Genomic DNA, 24,156 nt, shown 5'->3' with positions numbered 1-24,156 from the left:
GATGGTTGAACGGTGACCTTTTCCTTAACAACAGGGCTGAAAGTCTTGAATGCAGACTGATTTTTGCCCTTATGTCCATTCCTCAGCAGTGCATTTCCTCCTAGGGCCAGCCTTACCTGGTGGCTACATGCTTTCAAAAAGAAGGGGTACACTTGGAGAGGTATTGTGAAATCTCCCTGCACCAAGGGTGCCTGACTTCAGGTGCTGCTGTGTTAGAATCAAGAGGAATGCTACAAAGGAGACTAATTCTCAAGCCAGGAAAATTTTCACTGAAATACCAGGCACTTCTTTGCAGATTGGTTTCCAGACCTCTCAGCCCAAAAGAGACCCTTCTTTCATGTCTCTCTTCTAAGTGCATCAACTGGACTCAAGCGAGCAGATCTTAACTCCCTTGTAATCAGGATCGCTGTTACCAGAGGAACAGGATTTATTAGGGAAAGGCTGGGTTAAGGCAACAGCAGAAAAGCTTCAAGCCCTGTGTTTAATTATGCTTCGTCCTGCTCATGCTATTAATAATGCTTGTATTTCTCATCAATAGAGCATGTTCTTATGTAACTTATGAGCTGCAACTAACTGGTCACAAGTCTCATATCCTAATGCAGAAGGTATTTCTCCGTGTTATGCTGCTTAAATATTTTTCTCCTTTTTAAATATTCCTTAACCTGCTGATCCCAAATTACAGTGAAAAGTAATCCATAACATATCATAACTTAAAAACTATGAAGGTCTGTAGAAGTGTTTTATCACAGAACAATTTCTAGACAGTCAAGGGTTTTAAACTCTCCTTTTATTGTATAGATTTCTTCTTACTTTACAAATAATTATATGCACTGATACAAATGTTCCTTCACAGAAGGTACATTTCTTTTTTTTTAAAAAAGGGCTAGGGTGTCATCCAAAATAAGCTGTTTATTGTTCATTAATATAAAATGTATTCATATTTCTAGGAGGTGTCATATCCAAACCACTGTTCATCCAAATTTCTTGTATGATCTGCTCCCTGCGCTCTATCCTTTCAGCCAGTTCCGCAGCTTCTGTTGAATTATAACCTGAGTAAGAAGGTCTGTAAAGTCCCACTATCTCATCCCTGATGTCCGAATCAGAGGAATCCTCCTCCTCCTCTTCATTTTCACTGTTCTCGTACACTCCATCACTTTCTTGCACTAACTGATCCTTGTTTTTGTGCAATTTCTGGAAGTCACTTGAGCACGACACACGGATCACCAAAGCACACAGTGTGAAGAATAACCCCACACAAACGCTGGACACAAACAGGAGAGCAGCTCTTTCAGGGTGATCTGAAATCAGAAAGCCAGTACTTAAACACTTCACAAACTGCCAAAACCTAGACACAAAAAAAGCCCACTTCCATTTTGAAGTGCCCTGCATTGTGCAGCCATAATGGTGGGGTGAGCTTCGGGAGACTGGGGGTGAGGAGAGGCTTTTTCTGTCACTCACCAAAACCACCTTGCACTTGCAGTCTGAACACTGCCATCTCTGCCTCTTCAAATTACAGTGCAAAAACCCCAGCCTCTTAATAACATCTCGTTATTAGCATCTTACTAGCATTCTCAACCAGATGCCAGAGGCATACCCCTGGGTTTTTATTTTCCAGCCACCCTGCCAAAACAGGCCTTACCCTTATGAAGAGGGGGCATGGGAAGAGCAACTCTGGGCTCCACAGAGCCATGGCAGCATCTCCAGGTCAGGCTGGGCAGGGAGCACTTTTCTTCCTTGACACAGTCCAAGATCACTTCTCAGTATAGCAACAAGTGAGACAGATGTGGAAACAGCCTTTCTCAATGGGCTGTAAAATCCAGCCCTGGCTGTTTGAGGTGCTGCTAGGAGGTCTCAAGGGTGGTGGGGTCAGGGGGTTTGGGGAGAGCTGCTGGGGGCAGCCAGGTACTGCTGGCAAGGACAGACTGTCTCGCTGTGCCAGCAGGCTGTGGCCACCCTTCGTGCTCCTTGCAAAGGCTGTGAGATGATGCTCAACAGCTGGGTGGTTCTTGGCATTTTCTAGAAAAGCAGCAATCTTAGCTCCAGAATTGCTTCTCAGCACCAGCATTTGCTCACTTCCAAAATTCATGACTTCTTCTGTGCTGTTAAGAGATCTGGTATCACAGATTAATTTGCCTGAACAAAGTCTGCCTTAGTGCTGCTAAGTCACAAGACTTGCCACATCCCATACCAGAGATGGCTGGCTTTGGGCTGCTTGTTTGTTTTACTGCTCCTCGATGATCCTTGTATGTATGCAAACCAACATTTCCAAAAACGGATGTCTCTAGTGCTGCTCCTAGATCAGGACCAGGTTTTCAAAAACACTGAACAACCAACAGTCCCCATTGAAAATATTCATTAACAAATATCTTAGCTGCAGTCACTAAACGAGTTTGGACCCTTCAAGATGGAAAATGTTCTATAAATAGCAATTATGCTGCGATTGTCCCATCCACAAGACTGCAATTTTGTTGTAATAATATCGTTACTATAAACAGGGGATTACCAGTTGTGACTTTCTGAGGTGATCTTCCCTTTTCCCAAAATGCCATGAGCTAATGAACCACACAATCTCAGCCTCATTTTCCTACCTCTAATGTATGCAAACGTAGCCAAGGAGTTGCTAACAATAATTCCATCTTTCTTTGGAAGTCTTGATTCCTTTGGATCAAGGTCGACACCTGTGACACGAGAAGGTAAAGCAAATTCAATCATATCATAGATGATGAAGCTACTAAACTGGTATTTACCCAATAACTTTTAAACTAACAAGGCCACCTAAAACAGAGGCAGGCCAGCACTGTGTCATAGGAACCCTGCAGAACATTAGCCCAAAAGATGGTTGACATATAAAATAAATATTGAAATAAAGTATAAATAACGAAGTATTGAAAATACGGAATATCTAGAAAATGGAAAATTCATTTAAAAGAATCTATTACCAAATGAAACCCACTGTCTACTCCCATTGAGGTTTCTGAAACAGTTTTACTTCATTAAACTTCACAGCTCTCAAAAGGACTTCCCAGCCCAGTCACTGCAGTACACTCCCGTTACTGATCACAGCAAATACGCACTAGCCACATCATTAATGTTGTTGCCTTTAAGAAGAGCACGTGTTGGTGTAACTCCTGAAAGTTAGACCCCGCCCTGAAACAACCGCAATTTCACTTTTACTTTTCCGACAGTTCAAAGTTAATAGACAACATGCTGGTTACGGGTAGGTCTGGGCAGGCCACTTGTTTCGTAGTGTTGCTGTGACAGCAGGACAGTGCTTGCACCAGTCCTGTCCTGCTCCCAGCCCATCACGCTGCCCTCTGGGGGGAAGGGCGGCTGTTTCCGTTACCTCGTCCCACCTCCCTCAGACCCAGCTCTGCAGTGGGAAAACGTCCTATTTCAATCAAAAGACAGCAGCAAACCGTATGTTTTTTGATGGCACGTACCATCATTCTGTTTGACGGAAGACTTGCTATCAGTGACCACGGGGTTGACAGCCGTGAGGATAAATTTAGGAACTGAAAAGATGAAAGAAAATATACTGTTAGTTTTAGGAACCAGACCCTCAGTTAGTTACCAATCCCACTGCTAACTCTGAGTTTATTAACTGGGTTTCTGACGGTGGCATCAAAGGGATCGGAGGGGGTGGCTGTGTCCAGAGCCAGCGCGGGCAGGCGCCAGCCCTGCCAGAGTGCAAGCCCAGCCCCGACACTGCAGCCAGCCTGAGCCTCCTCGGCGGCCCAGAGATGCTCCATCGCGCCCAAAGGCTGGGAACGACTGCAGAGGTGGTGCATGGTGCTTATCCTCGCTGTACCAGCCCCGGCCGGGGCTGCTGCCGCTGCCTGCTGTGTCACCTTGACTTTTAGGAACCAAGTCATACTCTAACCCTGATGGCTGGCAAATGCCTCAGGAGAGGCTGTGCCCGGTTATATGCCCTCCTCCTGCCACCACCACCCACAGACCTGGCGCACCGCGAAGCACGGCACCAGGATGCTGTGGCACAGGGCAGTGGCAAAGAGCACGCTGCTCACAGGGTAGCACTGGGAGGGAGGAAAAGGAGGTGGGAAAGGAAATAAAGTAACTGGGAAGAAGACCGAAAGCGATTTGTTTATTCCTATTCAACACCACTTATTTTGAGTCTCTGTAGCAACTTGAAGGACTACATATCTACGTTTTTCATTAAAGTTTATTAGTGTCCAGAGGAGAGCAACCAAGATGGTGAAAGGTCTCAAGGTCAAGACTTATGAGGAGTGACTGAGGTCATCCGGTTTGTTCAACCTGGAAAAGAAAAGGCTGAGGGGTGACCTCATCACAGCCTCCAACTTCCTCAAGGAGGGCAGCAGAAGGGAAGGTGCTGATCTCCTCTCTCTGGTGACCAACAACAGGACGTGAGGAAATGCAATGAAGCTGCATCAGGGGAAGTTCAGCTTGGACCTTAGGGAAAGGTTCTCCACTGAGAGGGTGGTCGGTCACTGGAATGGGCTCCCCAGGGAAGTAGTCATGGCATGAAGCTTGTCAAGAGTTCAAGGAGCATCTGGACAACGCTCTTAGTCACAGGGTGTAATTTTAAGTAGTCCTGCAAAGAGCAGGGAGTTGACTCAAGATCCTTATGGATTTTTTCCAATTTGAGATATTCTGTGATTCTGTGAAGGTGGGGTGAGCAGGGAAGCGAGATAAGGGCAAGTGTGGCAGGAAGAGCAAGCCTGAGGGATGGGACACACAGGCAGAGACCCAGTGATTTTCACCTAAAGAACAGTGAAACACCAAAGGAGACAGGCAATACTGCAATTTCTTGCTAGGGACTAGTAAGGGCAGCTCTGGACCTGTGACTGGAGTCACACACCAGCCTGTACGGAGCTCCAGGAACATCAATGCAGCTGCAAACAGTATGGGGACCTGCCCCTTGTTTTCCGACCCCTTGTTTTCCACCCCACAAGGGGTGTGCCAACCAGTGGATATGAGACAATATTGGCCCGTACATACAGGATTAACTGGGCTACAGTCAGATGCTAAACTGCATCTAGATACTGGGTTTGGATGAGTGTAATTCACTGTAAGTCTCAGAGAAACATTTAAAGTCTTGCGTGATATCCTCTGCAAAGCCTCTGAGATAAATGGTCACCAAGAAGGAAGGTGCACAGACTAGGAAGAGATGCGCTGGGTGGGAGTGGGCTGCATCCTTCGCATTTCATTAATTTTTTTCCCTTGATACATTTTCCCACCCTTCTTAAAATAATTAAAAGAGCTAAAAGCAGATGCATCATGCAGACATTGAGAGTTCACATATTCTGTGTTAGATGAATGAGCCCTTCAGATACCCAGATCTTGGCACCTGTTCCCTGTACTATGTGAAGGCAGATTGACTGATTTTCAGACTGATGTGAAGCAGGGAAAAAAAGGAAGAAATTTCAAGTATGAAGCTCACCTCTATCCCACACAGAAACATATGCCAATAAATAGTGCTCAGGAAAGTTAAACGGAACAGAGGAGAATGAGGTTTGCAGCTTAGCATAGTTTTCATCTGAAAAATAATTAATAATAACACTTCTTCCTGAGCAGAACTTTTCTTTATGTGTGGGCTCAAAGTCATAGCTGTTTCCTTTCCTGATGAAGGAATTTTTTGGGGACTTTTAACTTCTGTTTGCAATAGAAGGCCAAGAGAGATAGGGGACAATGAGCTCATTTCTATTTTGGCTTGCACCTCATTGTAATTCTTAACAGTTTGCCAGCAGCAAAATATTTTTGCTGGTGCATGAGGCAGACAGTGAGCAGGTTGGTTTGTTCTCAGGCTGCACTCTGAATTTGCAGACCTGGCTGGTATGAACAATGTGCATGTGTTATGAACAACATCCTGGGAGGACGTACTGTCCCTGGCACCTTTGCATGACCTGAAGCTCCTGTCACATGGCCTGGTGTCCAGGTCAGGGTTCCTTCACTTGTGCCGATGTTGCTTCTGCTCCCCTCTCAGGGGGGACTTCCCAGAGCTTTGCTTGCTACAGGACTGAATCCTTTCCCCATGGCTTCCCATAGGGTTTGAACAGCTGTTTAATATACTATTCAAATACCTGTTGTAGGAGGATGCTTAATTCAAAATGTCATGGACAAAAAAAAAGCTCCTGACTGCTTGCATCATTAGTTTTCATTATGACTTCATTTCAAACACAAGGACTTTAGCCAGGATAGCCTGCATCAGGTCGATGAACAGCATAACTGGTACTAGCATGAGCATTTTTTATCAAGATAGTCACATCTATACCACAACTTGTGCCAGCACTGCTTTGTCAAGTAGCGTGGGAGTCAGTCACCTACCACAAGTTGCCCAAGGCAGCCCACAGACAGCCTCGGAATGGCATCCAGGGAGTGCAGATACAATGAGGGGGATCAGGAGCTGTGTTTCCTCAGAGAGGTTCCTGAAGTCCAGCCTCCGTGACAGCCAGGAGGTGTCACCTTGTGCAGACACGAGATGATGCGGAGCAGGTAATCGGGGGCACTGAGACCACAAGAAACCAGCACCCCCAGGCTCCTGCTTAAGTTTTTTACTAGCAGGAATTAACTGCAAAAATAAAAATGCAGCCAGACACACTAGCCCTAAATGGTTGCTGACCACTGAGGTGGGGACTATGATTTTTTTCACATTCCTGACCATGATGGAAATACTTTCAAGTATGGCATAGTCCTCAGAGAACGTGGTCTGCTCTGTCGTGCCCCTGTCATTTCAGGGGGAGGTCTGTTTACCTGTCTTGGGAAGCATCAGGTTAGCAGGGATCTTCTAGTGAGGGGAAAGAATGTAAAATATTGTTTTGGAATATGCTCAAATTCTTCCCATGTTCACTAGATGATTGTAAAATAATTGGACCTGCAAATCATTGGCTAATGCTTCAGATTGCACAGCTTGGTGGGATTTGGCAGAAGAAAACAGTCTTCAAAATGTGCCAGCAGCACACAAGAACACTATTTATTACCCACGTGTTTTTGCAAAATGACTTCAGTAAGTAACACAATGCAAAACCTCACTGTAAACAAACTTATGCTGGTTTTCTAGTACATAGATGTGCAATAAAGTACAATCTGTTGTAATTATCCTTACTCTAATTAAAGAGAATTCCATTAACTCATTCATGAAGTTACTACAGCATGAAGGCAACTCCACAATAATATAACATAGTGCAAAGGCAGATCTCCAGCTCTCTTCAACAACATAAAGCTGAATTACTGCAATGCCTCCCACCTGACAACTAACTCACGGGAACACTGGAAAAGAAAATCTCTCATGCCAGCAAGGAAGCAGCCGGGGCTCATTTTCCTCTGATCTTCAGGTACACGGTGATCTGGTAATCAATCCTACACTGCTGTTCGCAAAAGCACGTCTCAGATAACCTGTGCCCTTTGACCACTACACTAGAGATGCAGCGAAAGGACTCTGTGATATGTCCCCATGGAGCTACTGCTGTGACTCCCTGCAGAGCAGAAAGAGCCAGAAAGGAGCAGGGCTGGCAGCTTTCCAAGCAGTGCACAGTAAGCAGAGCGGTAACTTGGTGAAAAAGCTTTTACGCATCCTCTGGTTGAAGCAGAGACGTGTGAGAGACGATCACCCCTGACCCTCATACTTCCACCCCACAGCTAGCCAGCAGCAGCAAGCAGAGCATGAGGAAATCTGTTCAAGGCTTAAGAAATGCACAGCCATTCCTAAAAATGTGCAATACCACAATAAGGCACCATGCTGAAGTCCTGCAACCACTTTTCTCTCACCTTCATTGATATTCCACTTTGCTGCCCCATGACCTTTGCTTTTGAGAAAAAGAATTGTAGGGAATTCTGCTTTCCCCTGATGTAAATGTATTAGTCTATGGTAAAGAATATGGAAAACTCTTCCCTCTTGCCTGAGGAACGGGCTGAAGTAGGCTTCAGTCCTGCAAAGGATGTATAACCGCAGACCTTTACTTTTAGTGAGACTTTGCCCATGAGGAAGGAAATCCTTCTGTAAGGCCGAAGGCTGTAGGTATGCTCATGTGAATCAGATTTCAGGACTGGGCTTGTACACAGTGCTTCAATTATGCTGGACTGCTTTACCTGCACTGATGGCAGGCAATGCCAGGTTATTTTTCCTAGCTCTGCTGCAGGTGAATTCTGTAGAACAGATTCCTATTATGACAGTATTTCTCAAAATACTAAACCACATACTTGAAATTGTATTGTCAATTGCATTTTATAGAAAAAAAAACAACCTTAATGCCTGAGTTAACACTAGGTGCAGCTCTGCCCATGGGATTGTTCACATATTCTGGTTGTTCTTGTATTCCTATGTTAAAAGGACAGGGAGATTTAGGAAGCCTCTGTGTTCATGCATGTGTGTATCTCCCCATGTGTGCACCATTTGGCATTGTTTTTCTGTACAAGCAGAATGAGGTCTTTAAAGTGATCGTGCATTTGGTCTTACCACATGCATAGCTGACGTTAAGGTATTTTGTCACTCCAGGCAGGCACGGACTTCCAAAATCCTGGCTAGTGACAATGATCTTGCATCTCTGTTTCCCATAACACCTTTTTGATAAAACTTCTAGCGCCGTGTAAGACAAACAGTCTGAAAGAAAAATACAATAAATAAACAACACCGGTGTTATCAGAAATGATAGCTGCTATATGCATGACTAGAGATACAAATTTGCTATTGCTTTCAATTATATTTGCCTAAGCAGGATTTCAGAATTAAATATCGAGACTTGTCAATGCAAGGAAGTCAGCTGCAATGAAAATATGAACTTGCAGCAAGCTACCTCGTGCTCTTTCAGGTGTATACTAAGGTTGCAGTTAAAATTCATGTCAAGCTCTTAACAGGTGCCCAGTATAAGACCTCTATGTTCCCTTCAGGATCACTTGGAAAAAAATAAGCACGTCCCAATAGCTGTCCATTTATTCCATCTCAAGATGAGTGTGCAAATGAAGGGAGATTCAGTGCTGTTTGCAGGTCCCTGGGCTATCGAGATGGATGATTTGACTGGATGCCTAATTTTAGTTCAAGCCAGGTGAGAGCAATTTGTGTGTGATGCAATAGCTAGGGCTACAGTGAAGTTTGGTGTAGCTTTTGATTTCTTATGCCTGTCACTGGTAGGAGCCATTCTGCCGTGGCAAAGAGGTCAAAATGGGCTCAATATTTAATCAGGAAAACATCTGGCTGCTTCTTCCCATACCAAATTTCAGGCTGCTCTAGTAAGGCTGCCACTACAAGTCAAGTTTGCATGCTTAAAGCAACCTCAACAGCATCTACGCTGCACTGTCCTTCACACCCTAATTACATGAAGCAACCCACATCATTTTCAGAGCAGCCTAACCCACCCCCGACTTTATGCAGGTGAAGAGAGTCCACATTGCTGAACCTCTCTCTCCCTGTGGACTGAGCAGAACAAGAAGAATGCACCACGTGTGAAAACTTGCCTTGCTAATATCTACACTTTGATTTGGGATTTCTTTGTTCAAGACTTAGGCCTTCTACCACACTTACTAAAACAATAAAACTTGATTAGCATGATTTTACTCTGAAGCTGAAATTACTTGAGTGGGAAAGTGTATGAGTCAAACTTTCAAAGATCTGCTTTAAAAAAAGGAAGAATAGATGTGATTAAATTCCCAGTATCCACATGTGCTAAACTCCAAACCACAAAGCAAAAACACCCCTTAGTTTTGGTTTTTAAACAGAAACTATGCAGAAATGACAAGTCTGGAGTAATACTTTTCTAAAGCTGTCTGCTTCCAGTCAGCGTTACCTCATGCATTTTAGGACCTTCTGTGTATGATTGGTATTTCTTACTCTAGTCTCCCAAGGCAGGGACACTCCAGAGCTCTAAAAACATACCTCTCTAGGCATTAAAACAGTCCTTCCTGTAATAAAGACATCTTGTCACCTTCCAACTGCTGAGGCTCATTTGTGCCCCTTAAGCGGAAGGAGAGACAGTGCTTGCGAAGACTCCAAAGGTTCCCCAAATCGGTCTTGTTTGAAAAGAAAGAGGAGGTTTGAGACTGGAGTTCTTGACAAGGAAGACTGCCATTTAGTATATGAAAACAGAGCAGATCTGTGATTTTTAGAGTTAAACCCCTGACAGCAGCACTACATAAGTCATATACTTGAGTGAAGCTCATCGGGAGGTATTGGGCTGACCTGTTTGCCAAAGGGCTTGCAGGTTACCTTTGGACATGGATTTTTGGGAGAGCAACTCTTCCTCTGTGTTTTCAGAGACCTAAAGTCCTCATGCCTGTGTGTCTTGGGAGACTGCTGGGCAGGCAGAGAAGGTGACCTAAAACATTGGGTAGTTCTGATTAAGTAATTCAGATGTTTCCCTCCCTGGTGATTTCAGATGAGTAAAGATATATTTGGGTGGACATTTTAGTCAGCCAAGTAGCTTATTTTGGCAAGTACAAAAAGCCCTGAAGAATCATCAGGACGAATTACCAGATGATTCATAAATGAATGGACTGGGAGCACAACAACGATCTAGCAACTGAATTATGTTTCTACAAAATTTCAGCTGTTGTGCTGATGTTTTCTACAAATTCAGTGATATGGTGAGTACATGTTTCATTTTGCCTTTGGTAAATGTTTGTTCATGTTTCTGTAGAAGTTAATAGTTCTTTATCATCTATATTCATGTTGGATTTGGCTCCTCTACCTGAGGAATCAGTCGTCATATGCCTACAGGCTCTTGGCAGGCGAGTTTTTGGAGAACTTCCCAAAGCTCGCCTGGTGTCACAGGTGAGTAAATGCAAACCAAGGCTGGCTTGCTTCTGCAGGACACCACAGATGTTAACTGGAAAGGCCTATAACAAAAAACCCCTATTTAACAGCTTCCTGTGGTCTAACAACATTTTGGCTTTTAGTGATTCAGTCAAAAAATGTTCAGTTTTTTTCTCTCTGGATTATATGTGTCCTTGCTATCTCCCCACTAGCTCTTCCAGCAGCTACAATGCCAGCTGAGCAATGATTTCAGCTTGGAAGAATTCTGTGTATTTTGTACCGAAGGCCACTTTTTCAATGTCTGCAACTTCATCTGTACAATCTCCCACAAGCAGACATTACAGAAGTGTGTCTACACTGGAAGTCAGAGGAATCTGTGTGTGCTCAGGGGATGCTGAAGCTAGTTTCATCCAGACTTGCTTGGGGTCTAACAGCAATCCAGCTACAGCAATGCAGAGCTGGCGCTAGGAATAACTCATCCTCCTTCTGGTCCTTATGGTACCTTACTGCAGTACCTGAACGAGGAGAGGATTCAGTCAGTGCCGCGTTTTGAGTAAATGAGTGAATGGTCCCACTGAACGGTCCCAAAGAAATCACCGATCAGGAGATGAACATAAATATGCAATATGCCTTCTTTCTGATTGTCTAAGTAATGTCTGAGCTACACACATGTTCCTGGGGCTTGCTAAATTGGTACCATACATTTAACATCAACTGCCTTTTGAAAGGCACGTTCCCAGCATGCTAGAAGGCTGGTGGCATCCAGCAGAAAAGGCAGCAATGTGTGACTGGGAAAACACTCATTCTTCATGCCTTTCTCCCAAAGTTACCTGTTACACACCAAGACTCTCGGTGGATCTTTTGAAACAGACACTTATATGGATGGCATGGAGATACGGGTGTCAAGAAGAGGTTCTTAATGCAGTAATAAACTATCAAATCTGACTGCAACTATTTAACAGTTAGGAGTAGAGAGCCTTGTTTCTGGAGGAAAGGCTTTCAGCTGCCTGATTAGCTTTGTTTAGGAAAGTTTTGGCATGCAAATGATATGCCATAAATCATGCAGGCTTTAATGAGAAGCAATTTGTCTTCTGGTTTCTTAAAGCTTCTCTCAATTCAGACAAGAGGAGCTTTCCCTCCCTTTCTTTCCACCCTGCCACCCAAGACCTGCAGGTGATGGAGCAGCCAGAGCCGTCCTGAGCATCTTGTGCCAAGCTCTGGCAATAGCATCCTGTCACATCCTCTCCAAACGTTACTAATTGCCGTCTTCTCCCACATCACTATGCACAGGGTGAGCCTCAAGAATGTGGTGGGTAAGGGGATGTGTCTCAAATGTAGATCCGCATGACATGAAAAGTAACATGCTGGTGAAGGACCAGGGCACCCAAAAAAGAAACCCCTTCACAATTTGTCACTCCAATACCGGAGCCCAGTTGCTTCTTGCTTTCATCCCAAACTGCTGGCTTACACTGCTTTACGCTTTCTGGGATGTGCCTCCCTGCAAAAGAATAAGGAGCTTGCTTTTAAAATCAACTGAAAGCAAAGATTTCACACTACCAAATCGGGATGGCTTGTGCTTTGTGGAGCCCATATTATCAGCTCGGGGGATAAGAACTGACAAGGGGAAACTATGGCATTCTGAGCAAGCTAAGGCTGCAGATTCCTAAACAAAGTTACCATAATAGCATGGTAATTTATGCAAGAGCATGGCACACAGGGTCCTGCCTATGCATCAGAAAAGGGTCATTTGAACCGCTGATTCTAGCAAAAACACACAATATGATCAGCAGGACTTACTGAAAGTGTTGCTGATACCTTTATATTCCGGGTCCAAGTATTGTCAGTAAACAAGGCAGTATGATACACTAAAAATACTACTCACTGCTAGCACAAGCCATTCCTTGGAAGTGAAGACAGCACCCAGGCTTTCTGAAAAGCTGCACCCTCTCTCTCCCTCTGCAGTGCTTGTTGCGATGCCCTTGTAAGCCTGCATGAGATTAGCCCATTGCTTGGTTTTATTTACTAGCGTCTCTTGAGTTCAGAATTCAGTTTGTATGTATTTTGGACAAAAAAACCCCAAACCAAACCAAAACAACCTGGTCTTTCTCTCCTTCTTGCACATGCATATGCACAGAGCAGGGGATTCATCTGCCAGCACAAATACAGAGGGCAAGAGACAAGTGGAACCCCATGCTGGCTGGCAGCAGCAGGAACCAGATTCCCTCTGCTTGAATGCTCATTGCTTTGTTTTGCACCATTTAGGTACACATGTACCTGCATGTACACAAGCAGGACAGGAGTTCTTAGGCTTATTTTTTAGACTTGAGTACCAACGGTACTTTTCCAAACAGTCCAAAAATCTAAGCTAGAAAAAATTATACACCAGAAACCCCCTGTATTCCTAGTAAAGAAAACATTAATGGATGAAGTGATGTGTGCCTGAGTATGGTTGAAGCAAACTTCAAACATCTGCTCAGCCAAATGTGACTTTCCCTGTTCATCTCAACAGAAAGTTAACTGGACTCTAAAAACGGTGGCTGCTCGCTTCTTCCCTTCAAACATTTGCTTCTCATCCTGCCACTGCTTTAAACACCTTCTCTTTTTAGGGAGCTTTGTCTTGACAAGATTTGTTGGGGCAGAGGTTGCAATAGCTCTTACTGGCACTTTTTGGGGCCCAAAACACCTGCTAAGCTTCGCAGTTTTCTCAGGCTGACACGGACAAGGAACTTTTCCTATCATATCTGCAACCAGAGGCAGTTGACTCTGAGTTGACACAGAGTTGACTCTGCAGTTTTGCAGTGGAAGCAAAATCCAACAATTTTATCCTTACTTTTGTACCCATAAAATTCAGTTGACTGTTGTCTCCCACACCCAAAGTCGCAAGGCACTAGTGGCAGAAGCTGCAAAGGGAGACATGAACCTACCTCACAAGCTTGAGCCCTGGTCCTGCTACAGAACACTGCCGCTGCATCTGCCCCACTCAAACCATCCCCCTGCCTTCACAGCCGGAGCACATTTGCTCTTTCATGGTGTCCCTGTATGAGGTCCTATCCTGTGTTAATAAAATAACTGTTCTGCAGCCTCAAGTTTCTTCCATTCAGGAGCCTGCCACTTGCACAACTGCCTACAGGGCCTGTGTTTGACCCAGTTACCTAGTAAATATATGCTAAACAGATGATGCTCAGGAATGGAAGGGCGTACCCAGGCCTTCAAACAGTGACACCTGCAGTGTAGAAAGGACTTAATCACCTTCTCTGTAGAAGCTCAGAGCTACAAGGTCTTTCTTCTTCCCACAGCAGAAGATTGGGCTCAAGTGTTCCTGGTATTGACTAAGTGGTCCTTGAAGTGTCTGTGCTTCAATATCCAGCATTTCCTAAATTTTGGCCAACATACATGGTTAGTGTTTTATGGCACCTAGAAGTCTATAGCTAGCACGAACCTAATAACTTGAGTGTGTAAGCATTTCCAGATCTACCTATAGCCACCTGTACCTTTACATCACTTACATCTGCTCCCAAGAGACTTACACACAGGACTGGCTCACACTATGAGTATAATACATCTCTTAGTAAGAGAAAGCAACCAAAAGCTTTTCAGTCACTCTCAGTGAGTAATAGATGTAAGACCTCTGAATTATCCACAATATTGATTAAAAAAAAAGAAAAGGAATCACAGTAGCATAAAATGCTGTTACACAACAAAATCATGACGCCTTGTTGGGCTGGAAGGAACCTAAAGGATTTTGGAAATCTATGTGCTTTGCTAACATCCTTTCTTCTTAGCTGAATGCCATTCCACTGGGAGGAGATTAGGACAAAACCCAGCCCCAGGGCATGTCATGCCTGGTGCAAACTGTGATGAGAGTGCCTGAATTCTCCACTTCTCTCAGCCTCCCAAAAGTGGGAACAGGTGAAAGAGAGGGCTATGCTGAAAAGGACCCTACCTTCCAGCAATGAAGACATGCAATTCAGGGCTCTGCTGGTCATTAGTGCTCAGGGGAATGCACATCTGGCCAGCCAGTGCATATCCAGGTGAAATTTCTGGGAAGGATATTTTAGTGTTCTAGCTTGCAAGTTGCAGCTAGACGCAACCCACTACCAAGCCTTCTTTCAAGTACTTTCATGTATTAACAAGAGTAATTTACTACCTGAGAAGTGTTTGCTGACCTGAATCTTCCTTGTACTCTCTATGGTAACCTGTTTGGGCAGTAAGTTTTCCTCTTTCCTCACACACATGTTAGTACAAATATAGAGAATATGCCAGAATAGGCAACAACTGAAACAGCAACAAACTGCTACGGTTTCCTGCTTTGGTGCTGGGCACAACAGATTCCTCTAAGCAGAACCATCTGCTACAAAACCGTACCCAAAAAAAGTTTTAGTTTTCTTGGGATGTTTTTGATAATCTTAGTAAAACAGGGAGGTTACCTTCTGTAAATTCTGTACAATCCTAACAGTGCCAGTCATTTGAACAGCTGCAGAAGCAGGACACTGCTTGGAGTTTTTTTATTTTCCTGCAATGATCCAGAGATCTTATAATGGAAATAATTCCCTGTGCTTCAATTAACTCTGTCACTTATGGTAGGAGCTTACTTTGCAGAAGAAACTTTTCCTGAAGGCAAAATATCCTAAAATGCCTGGAGACAAGATTTTACACACTGTTCCTTGAAGTGGGCAACGGTGACCGCTCATTGGAATGAACAGCCCTCACGACAAGTCAGTGAACAAGACCTGAGACATGTAAAAATACTATATTTCACTTGGAAGCTGAAAGTGATAAAAAGCAGGAAACATGTTTTATAGCTATCTTACATGGAAGTTTCACATTCTTTGACAAATCCTCCCACTCCCCCAAGCTGCAATGAGCAAGATGAGTTGTTCTAAATGCAGCTTTTTGTTTCTGCTCATTTTTAAGCAAAGCAAGAAACATTCTGAAATGAAAGGTGCAAGTCACACATATAATTAGGTATCAGTCTTGGGACTGAAGTAGTGCTGTATAGCTATGGTACACATTAGAGAGCTTCTTGTACTCAGTAGTTCAAATCTTTACCCTGACTCAAATCTTCTCTATCTGAATCAGAACAAGGACTTGAATGTATGTTTCCTCATAACCCATCCTGTGTGGGCTTTTCAGTTAGCTTTGTCTTGTGCTAAAGCCGTTCCATTGCCTAGGATAAGCAAGACTTAATCCGACCAGAGGACAACTCTACTGTAAAGGCTTTATCTAGCAGGCATAACACCATGATGCCACTGCTCTTCTTCCACCTTTGTATGGAAAATGGCACCTAACTTACATTATTAAACTGGCTCAGAAAACTAGTTCCAAGAGGAGGCAGTCATGCTAAACGTTGAGCTGAGCCTCAGGATCCTACAAGTGCTCCGAGGCCACACAGATATCACAAATACCAGAGATGGATTTATATATTCTATTTCCTGTACAGGGAAGAGACTTTATGCTAAGGAAATATTACATCTTCCTGTGTCCCCTTTGAAGCAAAGCTCTGAAAATCTGCCAGCTGATTTCATAAGACTCTTCACAGAAAAGTGATAGTTAGGAATACATCTGTCACAGTTCAAAGCTGCTGTTTCTCATTAATTGCTTATCAGCTATATTACATGTAACATGATGTCACCAAGCTCCAGAGAAGTATCTAATTAATTCAATACCCAGTACTCCTAGCAGGACCATATGAAGTATGGATAGATGCAAAACTCTTGAGCTCAACAGAGGATTCCTATACTTGTCATTAGGACCTACAGATGACTTCTCTTCTGCACGGTACAAAAAACCACCTCACAGTTTCCCTGTGATGCAGTGAAAGAAACAGAAAGGCTTAAGCACTGCCTTTAGGCTGAGATGCGCAAACATGGGTAGAAACCACAATGGATGTGTGCTGAAGCAGATTTAGCTTTTGGTGCAAACATATACAAGTATGTGTGCTCTCAATTCAGGAATGAAGAGCAGTGGAACTAAGTTTTCCAAATTGTCTCAAATCGTTAAAATCACATTGACATTCAAATTACCATTTCTCCCTGACAGCAAGGTACACAGACATTTAAAAAGTCTAACCATGCACCCACTCACATCTGTGTGTGCCTAAATAACCACATGAATAAGATTTAAGCTTGAGATGCACAGATCTGGAGTCAATTGGATTTGGCTCCTAAATGCTAAGTCTTTTGTGGTAACTGAACGTGTACTCCCAAGCCACATAGATGCTTTTGAAAATTATACTCACTGCAGAGGGTTACTTGTACCAGGCAGGAAGAGGCCAAGCACTTTAATTAAGTAACAGGAAATCTATACAAGGATCTGCCTTCTGTAGATCTACCTTGTGCTTGTCTCAGGTTTTATGCTCTCTCCTATTACCACAGTTTTAGGTTGCTTTATAGAAAACAAAACCCACACCAGACAGGGTGTTGCTCCAGAGGTGCTGGTGTGCAGAGGCCACAGCAGAGAGTTTGATACTGTTGCAAATTCTTTTTCTATTTATACTGGGAAACTTCATCCAGTTGGAAGGGTTTGCAGTATTCTAATCTATGAACTGTAAGTGCTGACATTAGAGACAAGTGAGTGATCTCCAGGGGTGAATGAAGTGCAAGAAGTATGATGGCAGCTCTTCTCAATCAACTTAGCTATCCCTGCTCTGCCTTGTGTCATACACTACCACCACCCTCATGAAGGGTATATAGCTCTGTCAGAAACCCATTAAAATGTTTCCTCCTTAGAACAGATAGGCAGAAATATGCTAAAATGTTTCCTCCACAGAACAGATAGGCGCAAGTCTGTGTGAAGGACCACACAAGATAGCCAGTGCGAAACATACACCTGGCAATTTAAAACAGATTCTTGTCTAAGAACAGATATTTTCAGCCAATACATTTTCAATAAAATCTCTATCACTAAATAGAAACATTGGCTTGCAGACAAATGGCTTTTAAGGCTAGTTATTGATCTCTTCCTGATGTTCAGAGATGTTTCTCACAGATTACACTTGTAGCATGTTTCTTAGTAAAGTTCAGCCTTTGCACGGGGCTGGCACATCAGCTCTAGAAGTCCTTCCCTGTGTGGTACTGAGGGACTTGAACAGCACACATATCTTGTGCTGGCCTTCTCCATGGCCTGAAAATTTACCTTCATACCTTCAGTGTCACCCACTGAACACATTATTCACACAAGCATCAAGCACCCTCACAACCACATACTACTATAATTTTAGCGATATAGTGATAAAATGTGAGTCTTAAGTCATTAATCATACACCAGCTGAGTCTGTAACAGTGAAGTCAATGACTGGTTATCGATGTAGACCATAAAACTACTTACAATGTTTTGGGTTCTTTTTCCTATTAAAAAAGGAATGATCTGTGCCTGAAAGCATTCACAGTCTGACAAAAGGAATATTAATCTTATAGAAAAATTAATATATTGTTTATATATTAATTTTATATATACATATACATGGATGCACCTGTACTAGTAAATCAGCAGTGAGAGGGCATGTTTCTGGCACTGCAGTGCAGTGCTCCACTCATATGTGTGGTCCCTGCACCCATCTGGCATGGGCCAACAGCATCCTGTCAGGAACTCCCCATCACAGCTGAGGAGCTAGCACAGGCCAGGGAGCAGCCACAAGAAGCGATGTGCATGCAGTCATCCTGCTTTGGAGGGTGAGTTTAGTACTGCACACATAGGATGTTCCTGCCTTCTGGACTTGGTGCCTGAGAGAATTCCCAGGCATGTTTGATTTTCTAGTATACTACCTCAGTCTTGGAGTCTGGTCATACAACAGCATGTAAAACAATGGATCCTGACCTATGGACCCTATCCTTACAGTCTGCATTTAAGGCAAGGAAGAGCTCGCAGAAAACAGGGGCAAGAGAAGAAGGTAACAGTAAAACAAAGTGTCATGACACTCGGGTTGCCTAATCCTTGTCAGAAGTTGGAAAAAGAAGAGAGGCACACAGCTGACATTTAGTATACATCGCCTAAGTTCAAGACAGCCAACAGAAATGGTTTTTTATGTTAAGCATACTAAGGACTGATGAACTGTACGAAAGTTTATTACTTTGCTGCATTTCTTACTCTACATTTCTCCCTCATACTGGGCAATTTATTTAAGTTTAGAAATAAACTTTCCTCTATTTCAAGTACTGGTGCTTTCAAAATGCCATTGCTCTTGCACCTGATGTTTTCTCCCCATTTACTTCCCGTCGACCCTGTGCACCTGCTTGGAGAAGGTCTATCAACAGCGTAAAAACATACCAAAGGGAGGGACGCGCTCCACTTCTGTCGAGCAGATGTTCTCCTCATGTGCCCATCTGCCATAGGTGGCAGAGTAGATGATAAGGAACTTGGACTCCTGACAGTGGAGTTTCAGTTCCTGGTTTTCACATGCTGATTTGGTTTTGTATTCAGCTAAAATAAAAACAAATAACAATATGGTAGCATGAGGCAATTTACTCTACTGGACTGTTAACAGCAAATAGCAGCATGATAACAGCTTTTCTGCAAGTCCTGTTGCAAGTGACATGTGGCACTGTTACAACCAGAGACAAAGCAAATAGCAAAGTGGAGTGTTTCCTCCAGCTGAATTGCTTCCATATGACTATCTAAAGCCTCCAGCTCCTTTTTGAAAGGAATCAAAAAGTTAACTTTTGCCAATCTCCTCTCCCACTGGAACAGCCTCCCCCCTTCCTGCCTCATTTCCTGGCTTGCTTTCCACCGCTGCTCAGTAGGAGAAGCCTTGTCTTTTCCTTTTGTCTCTCCCACGACAATGTTGCATTCTACGCCTACTTCAGATGCTCGTCTGAGTGCTGAGAGCCTCTGACCATTCATCAATCATGGGCATGGCTGGCATCACCCAGTGCCACTGCATACACCGAGTGACTGCTGAAGAATGGGAGGCACAAAGGCATGGGGATGGGCTAAGTATCCTGAGCCAGCCAGTGTTCTCAGCTGTATTTGCATGGCTCCACCAAGGTCAGTGGTTTTCCCTGGGCGTGACTATCTAGCATAGACTCATTTGAAAGTCTTGCTGACAAAGCAATGTGAATCAGGAGCCTGAGAAAAATACACCCTCTCCCTTTCTCATCTGGCACAGGCACACTGGCAGCACTCTCAGCACAGAGGTAGGGAAGCCAGTGAGACCATCCTCCAGACAGCATGGCTTATCCCTCCTAGGGAACTGGTTAAAATCTGCCATCTGGCCAAGGAGGTCCCTTGCTGGCCTAAGCAGCTGCTCTGCTTGCACCATTTTACCACCCAAGTCTTCCTGGTCTAGGTATGGTGGCAAATTTTTTTACTGCAGATAAGACCAGGCAGAAGAGTTTATTCTGCTCCAGATTTTGTCCTTTAAAAATGTAAAAACAGGAAAAGGAGGCTCCTGAGCTGAGCAGGAGAAAAGGGAAACCTTATTGTTATGGAGTGGTATCCCTGTGAGTGGAGTGTGGGTGTTGGTGCTAGGGGAACTGGAGAGAGAAAAACTTATCTATTCAATAAAGAAAACATTATTGTTTCACTTAGAACAGATTTTAAAAAAAGGGTTAATGTTCTTGGTAATAGTCCAGTTTCTTCCATTTGAGCTCCTCAGCAGTCACAAGTTTAGGTTTAAAAGGAGTAATTTTAAAAAAACAGTTCACCTGCTGCAGATTGTTACTTCTGCAGAAGCACCTGCCATACAGTACACCCATAAGGACCATGCCAAGAAAACAGAGCCTCTGATCCATGGGCTGACAACCTAAAGCTGGGCTCTGTGTCTGTACAGCCGTGCTCCGTGGTTGCTGGAGGAGCTAAGGAAGTACAGACAACAGAAACAAACCCACAAGTGCTATAAGACAAGGGTAAGAATACAACAGAGACTTCTGCAGAGATACAGCAACAATATTTCTAAACAGATGAAAAACTAAAGGATTCAGGCAATTGCTTAAGTGCCCACTTGAAAGCAAGGAGAGTGTAAAATATACTTGAAGTTATGCTCAAGTGATTTCTTGAGTAAGGACGTTTTCCACAGTCAAGCCTAACAATATTGATATCTTACCTATAAATACAAATTTCCTGTCACATGAGATCATGTAATTTGCACTGAAACTGGACTATTCCTCAATTCTGAAGGCAGCCCTTGCTGTTAAATGCAGTTTTGACCAGCTTTTGTAAAATTCTGATCACAGAGAATATTATATATTCACAGTAGCTCATTTCCAGTGGGAATAACAAGTAGCTTTTTGAATGTAACAAACAGGATCCCAATTGACTTTTGATTAGTAAAAAGACATTTCTACTGACACAAACACAGCTATGATAACAATTCAATCTACTATTAAAAATGCAGTAATTTAAATATGTAAAGAAAAATTTTAACTATTAATAAACCAGATAATTTAAAAATCATTAAATTTTTTTAGAATTTAATTTTAAATTTCTGGTATTTTTTTCTCCTGATGATTGGCCCACTAAATCTCCTTGGGAGTTCTTGTGTCAGTGCTTTGCCAAAGGTAACATCTGCCTACTCCATTCCGTATCTCTGCTCTTGACTTCAATACTCTGCATAAATTGGCCTTCCAGCTTGCTTGCCACCCCTGTTCCTATTCCATCAATTATGTCTATCTTAATGGTCTGATTAAAGACAATCCCTTTTGTGCTTTCTCCTTTAGTTGTGGGATGGTATTTCTGAGTTGGCTGCGGAACCTAACCATAAATCATCACTCAGCTATTTTCTTTGGGACCCATTTCAGCCACACTGGGGATTAGCTGCCAAAAAAAGCTGAGCCCCCGGGCTACCAGGGCTTGTTCTCATATACAACAGCAACAAGAAAAACAATTAAAAAAACCAATAAATGAAACTTCATGATGATTGACTTAATCTTTCTTACACTTTTCTCACATTTACAAAGCGCATTCTCTTTGAGGCAGGATTTGTCCCTTTACATATCAACATCAATTACCTGCATGGAACACAGGTGACTCTACAATGAGATTCTGTAACAAAGTTAGCCATGCATATGTATCTTCCAGCCACTATTCTATAAATAGCAGGTAGTAACAGAGAATCTTTGAAAGCTTTGGTCCCACCTCCTCGAGCATTTTTGCCTATTTCTTATTATAGTATCTTCTTCATCAGTTGGATCCTTAGCCCAAGCATCTGTTTTTGCTGTTCAGCTCTGTCTTTCTAATACGACATTATCATTGCCATCTCTTTAAAAATATTTTCCAAAACATTTTTCCTTTCTAGTCTGCTGTCTGACATCTGACTGCCAAACTACACTGCTCATTAAATTGGCAGCAAGCATATTGAGGTTGCGAACACAATGGAGAGCTAAGGTAAAGTAGAAAAAAACAATTTGCTATTAATGTGAGTCTCAAAACTTCACATGGATTTATGCAAAACCTTGTGCAATTGCATTTTAACCAAAACAAACAACAAAACACAAACAAAACCACATTTGCCTGATGTGGATTACTTACTAGGTTTGCATTTAAAGGAGACAAGGAGGAATTTAGTGGTCCCTGGACACAGATCAGGTCCAAAAACCCGACTATTGACAAGGAGTTGGCAGGATCTCAGGTTTTGGCATTCATCCAGTACTTTCTAGAACAACGGGCAAAAAGGATAGGCTTGAAAACAAGGTATGAAGCTAAACAGCAATGAGAACACTTAGTTGTACTTTGTTGTATACAGGACAGAAATCATTCCTTCACAACTTTTTGGCTATAAACATGTAAGAAACATTTGTATCATTGGATTTAGGCCACATATCTACTGGACTCTGAGTCACGGCCAAGTTTATGGGAACACATTAATCACAGTGATGCCCATGGCAACTTAGGATGTTACCAATCTGCTATTGCTTGTCACTCTTCCCTCTGCCCCTAGCAGGTCTGCCAGATTTCACTGTGTGCCACCACAGCCTCTGTGGTGCTTGGGACTCTGCAGAGCCCAGAGCAAGTGGGAACACGCTCAGCCCCCAGTCTTTTCACTGCTGAGCCTGAGGCTCTCGCACATTCCTGATAGCATTTATGGGAGTGCAAGGTCCAGGTGAAGCATGGCAACTCAAAAAGATCTTTTTAACCATTTCATCTTGATATACTTAAGTTTACCTGATCATGCTCTGTAATATCTTCACTTGAAGTTCTAACTAATGACTTGGTGTGCTGAGTGATACTTAAGCACAACTCTAGCTTTAAACCATATGAAGGACCTTATGTGAGGGGCACTTCTTGCTTGCAGTTACACACATTATCAGATATTTACTTGACTTGCCACTTGAACAAATTTCCAAATTGCTTTGATTGGATAGCAGAGATGTGCCTGTCTATCCTAAGCCTGCTTGTATATTATTTTTTTTAATGCTCTTCTAAGGCTGTATCTACCCCAGTTTTTTTGGCCCAGCAATATACCATGGTTCTGACTGTGCTGTTTCACTACGAGTGGCAACAGAGAAGGACTATAAAAAGGTCAGCAGCATTATATGCACAGGGTCATGTGGGCCCACTCCAAGTCCAGCAAAAGAACCGAGTACTCCTAGTGCTCACATTAGTGTTCCCACTTCATCAGTGGTTTTGGAGCTGTAGTGATAGAAGATAGGAAGACATTGCCCAAGATGAGTCTCAGTCTAGTTTTTAAAATATTCAGAAGCCAAAGCGCCTAAAAAAAACCAGTTTAAATGCAGCAGTGTAGTCAGGAAATTCTTATTCACCTTCAAAGGCTGCTTTAGAGAGGGCTTTCTATCCACCATTTTCAGGTAGTCTGTGGTGTTGTGCCCAGGATTATTGATGTTTAAAATCACAGCAGGCTGCGATAAGGAAGGTGTTGTCCCTAGGTCACCCCACTCTTAACAGGAGTAACTGTAAGATACCATTCTCTGATAGTTTTAGGTACTCCCACAAAATCTATGGGAACTTTTGCCTTGCTTCTCACCAGAAGGGGTCTCAGTCATACCAAGAGGCCAAATCACAAATTCACCACTGTGATAGCAGAAGCTGCATTCTTGTTTCCAGACTGAGAGAGTTGGCAGTGGCTGAATCTCTCCTGTCATCCCTGGAAGCCATCCCTCCCAAGCAGAAATGATACAGATTGGCAGAGCATTGCAGTGATCCTATAACAATCTTGTCTTTTTGTTCTTGTTGGTAGAAGAGGACTTGCATCCAACACTTTTTGACCATTAAGTGCACTCTAAAGAGTTTAAAAAGGAAGGAAGAGCATAGCAGACTTAATTTTATCAGTCAATTCATCTCTTACAGAGCTGCAAGTCAAACAAATAGCTCCTCCGTAATTGGGATGGTTCTGGAACAGGCCAATGAAATAGAGTTATGTCCTTAGTAAGTGGAGATAGCTGTCCCCTATTGAGTCACCTTCTGTTTGCACCTGAGCTGAATCATCTCCTGTGCATCTGTTTGTGTTTTCTCCCACTTACTGCAAATAGCAGTTGCATTTCCTA

The 24,156-nt window shown here is 43.1% G+C and overlaps 1 protein-coding gene across 4 annotated transcripts in view; it reads right to left on the bottom strand.

Moving 5' to 3' along the window:
- Positions 1-768: 768 nt before the first annotated feature.
- EVA1C (eva-1 homolog C) overlaps positions 769-24,156 on the bottom strand; it is a 40,568-nt gene continuing 17,180 nt past the window's right edge. For 3 of the 4 annotated variants that reach the window (XM_040584918.1, XM_040584920.1, XM_040584919.1), the window contains exons 3-8: positions 22,184-22,307; positions 18,986-19,138; positions 8,432-8,575; positions 3,441-3,512; positions 2,589-2,678; positions 769-1,298 (exon numbers count right to left, since the gene is read on the bottom strand). In XM_040584918.1, the coding sequence (XP_040440852.1) occupies positions 910-1,298; positions 2,589-2,678; positions 3,441-3,512; positions 8,432-8,575; positions 18,986-19,138; positions 22,184-22,307 (972 nt within the window). In that variant the 3' untranslated portion in view covers positions 769-909. The remainder of the gene's footprint in view (positions 1,299-2,588; positions 2,679-3,440; positions 3,513-8,431; positions 8,576-18,985; positions 19,139-22,183; positions 22,308-24,156) is intronic. The other variant, XM_040584921.1, reaches the window with a different exon arrangement.

The sequence above is a fragment of the Falco naumanni genome, chromosome 2, assembly GCF_017639655.2.
Source record: "Falco naumanni isolate bFalNau1 chromosome 2, bFalNau1.pat, whole genome shotgun sequence".
Classification (NCBI taxonomy): domain Eukaryota; kingdom Metazoa; phylum Chordata; class Aves; order Falconiformes; family Falconidae; genus Falco; species Falco naumanni.
Note: the sequence above shows the minus strand (reverse complement) of the source record. Positions and strands in the feature narration are given on the sequence as shown.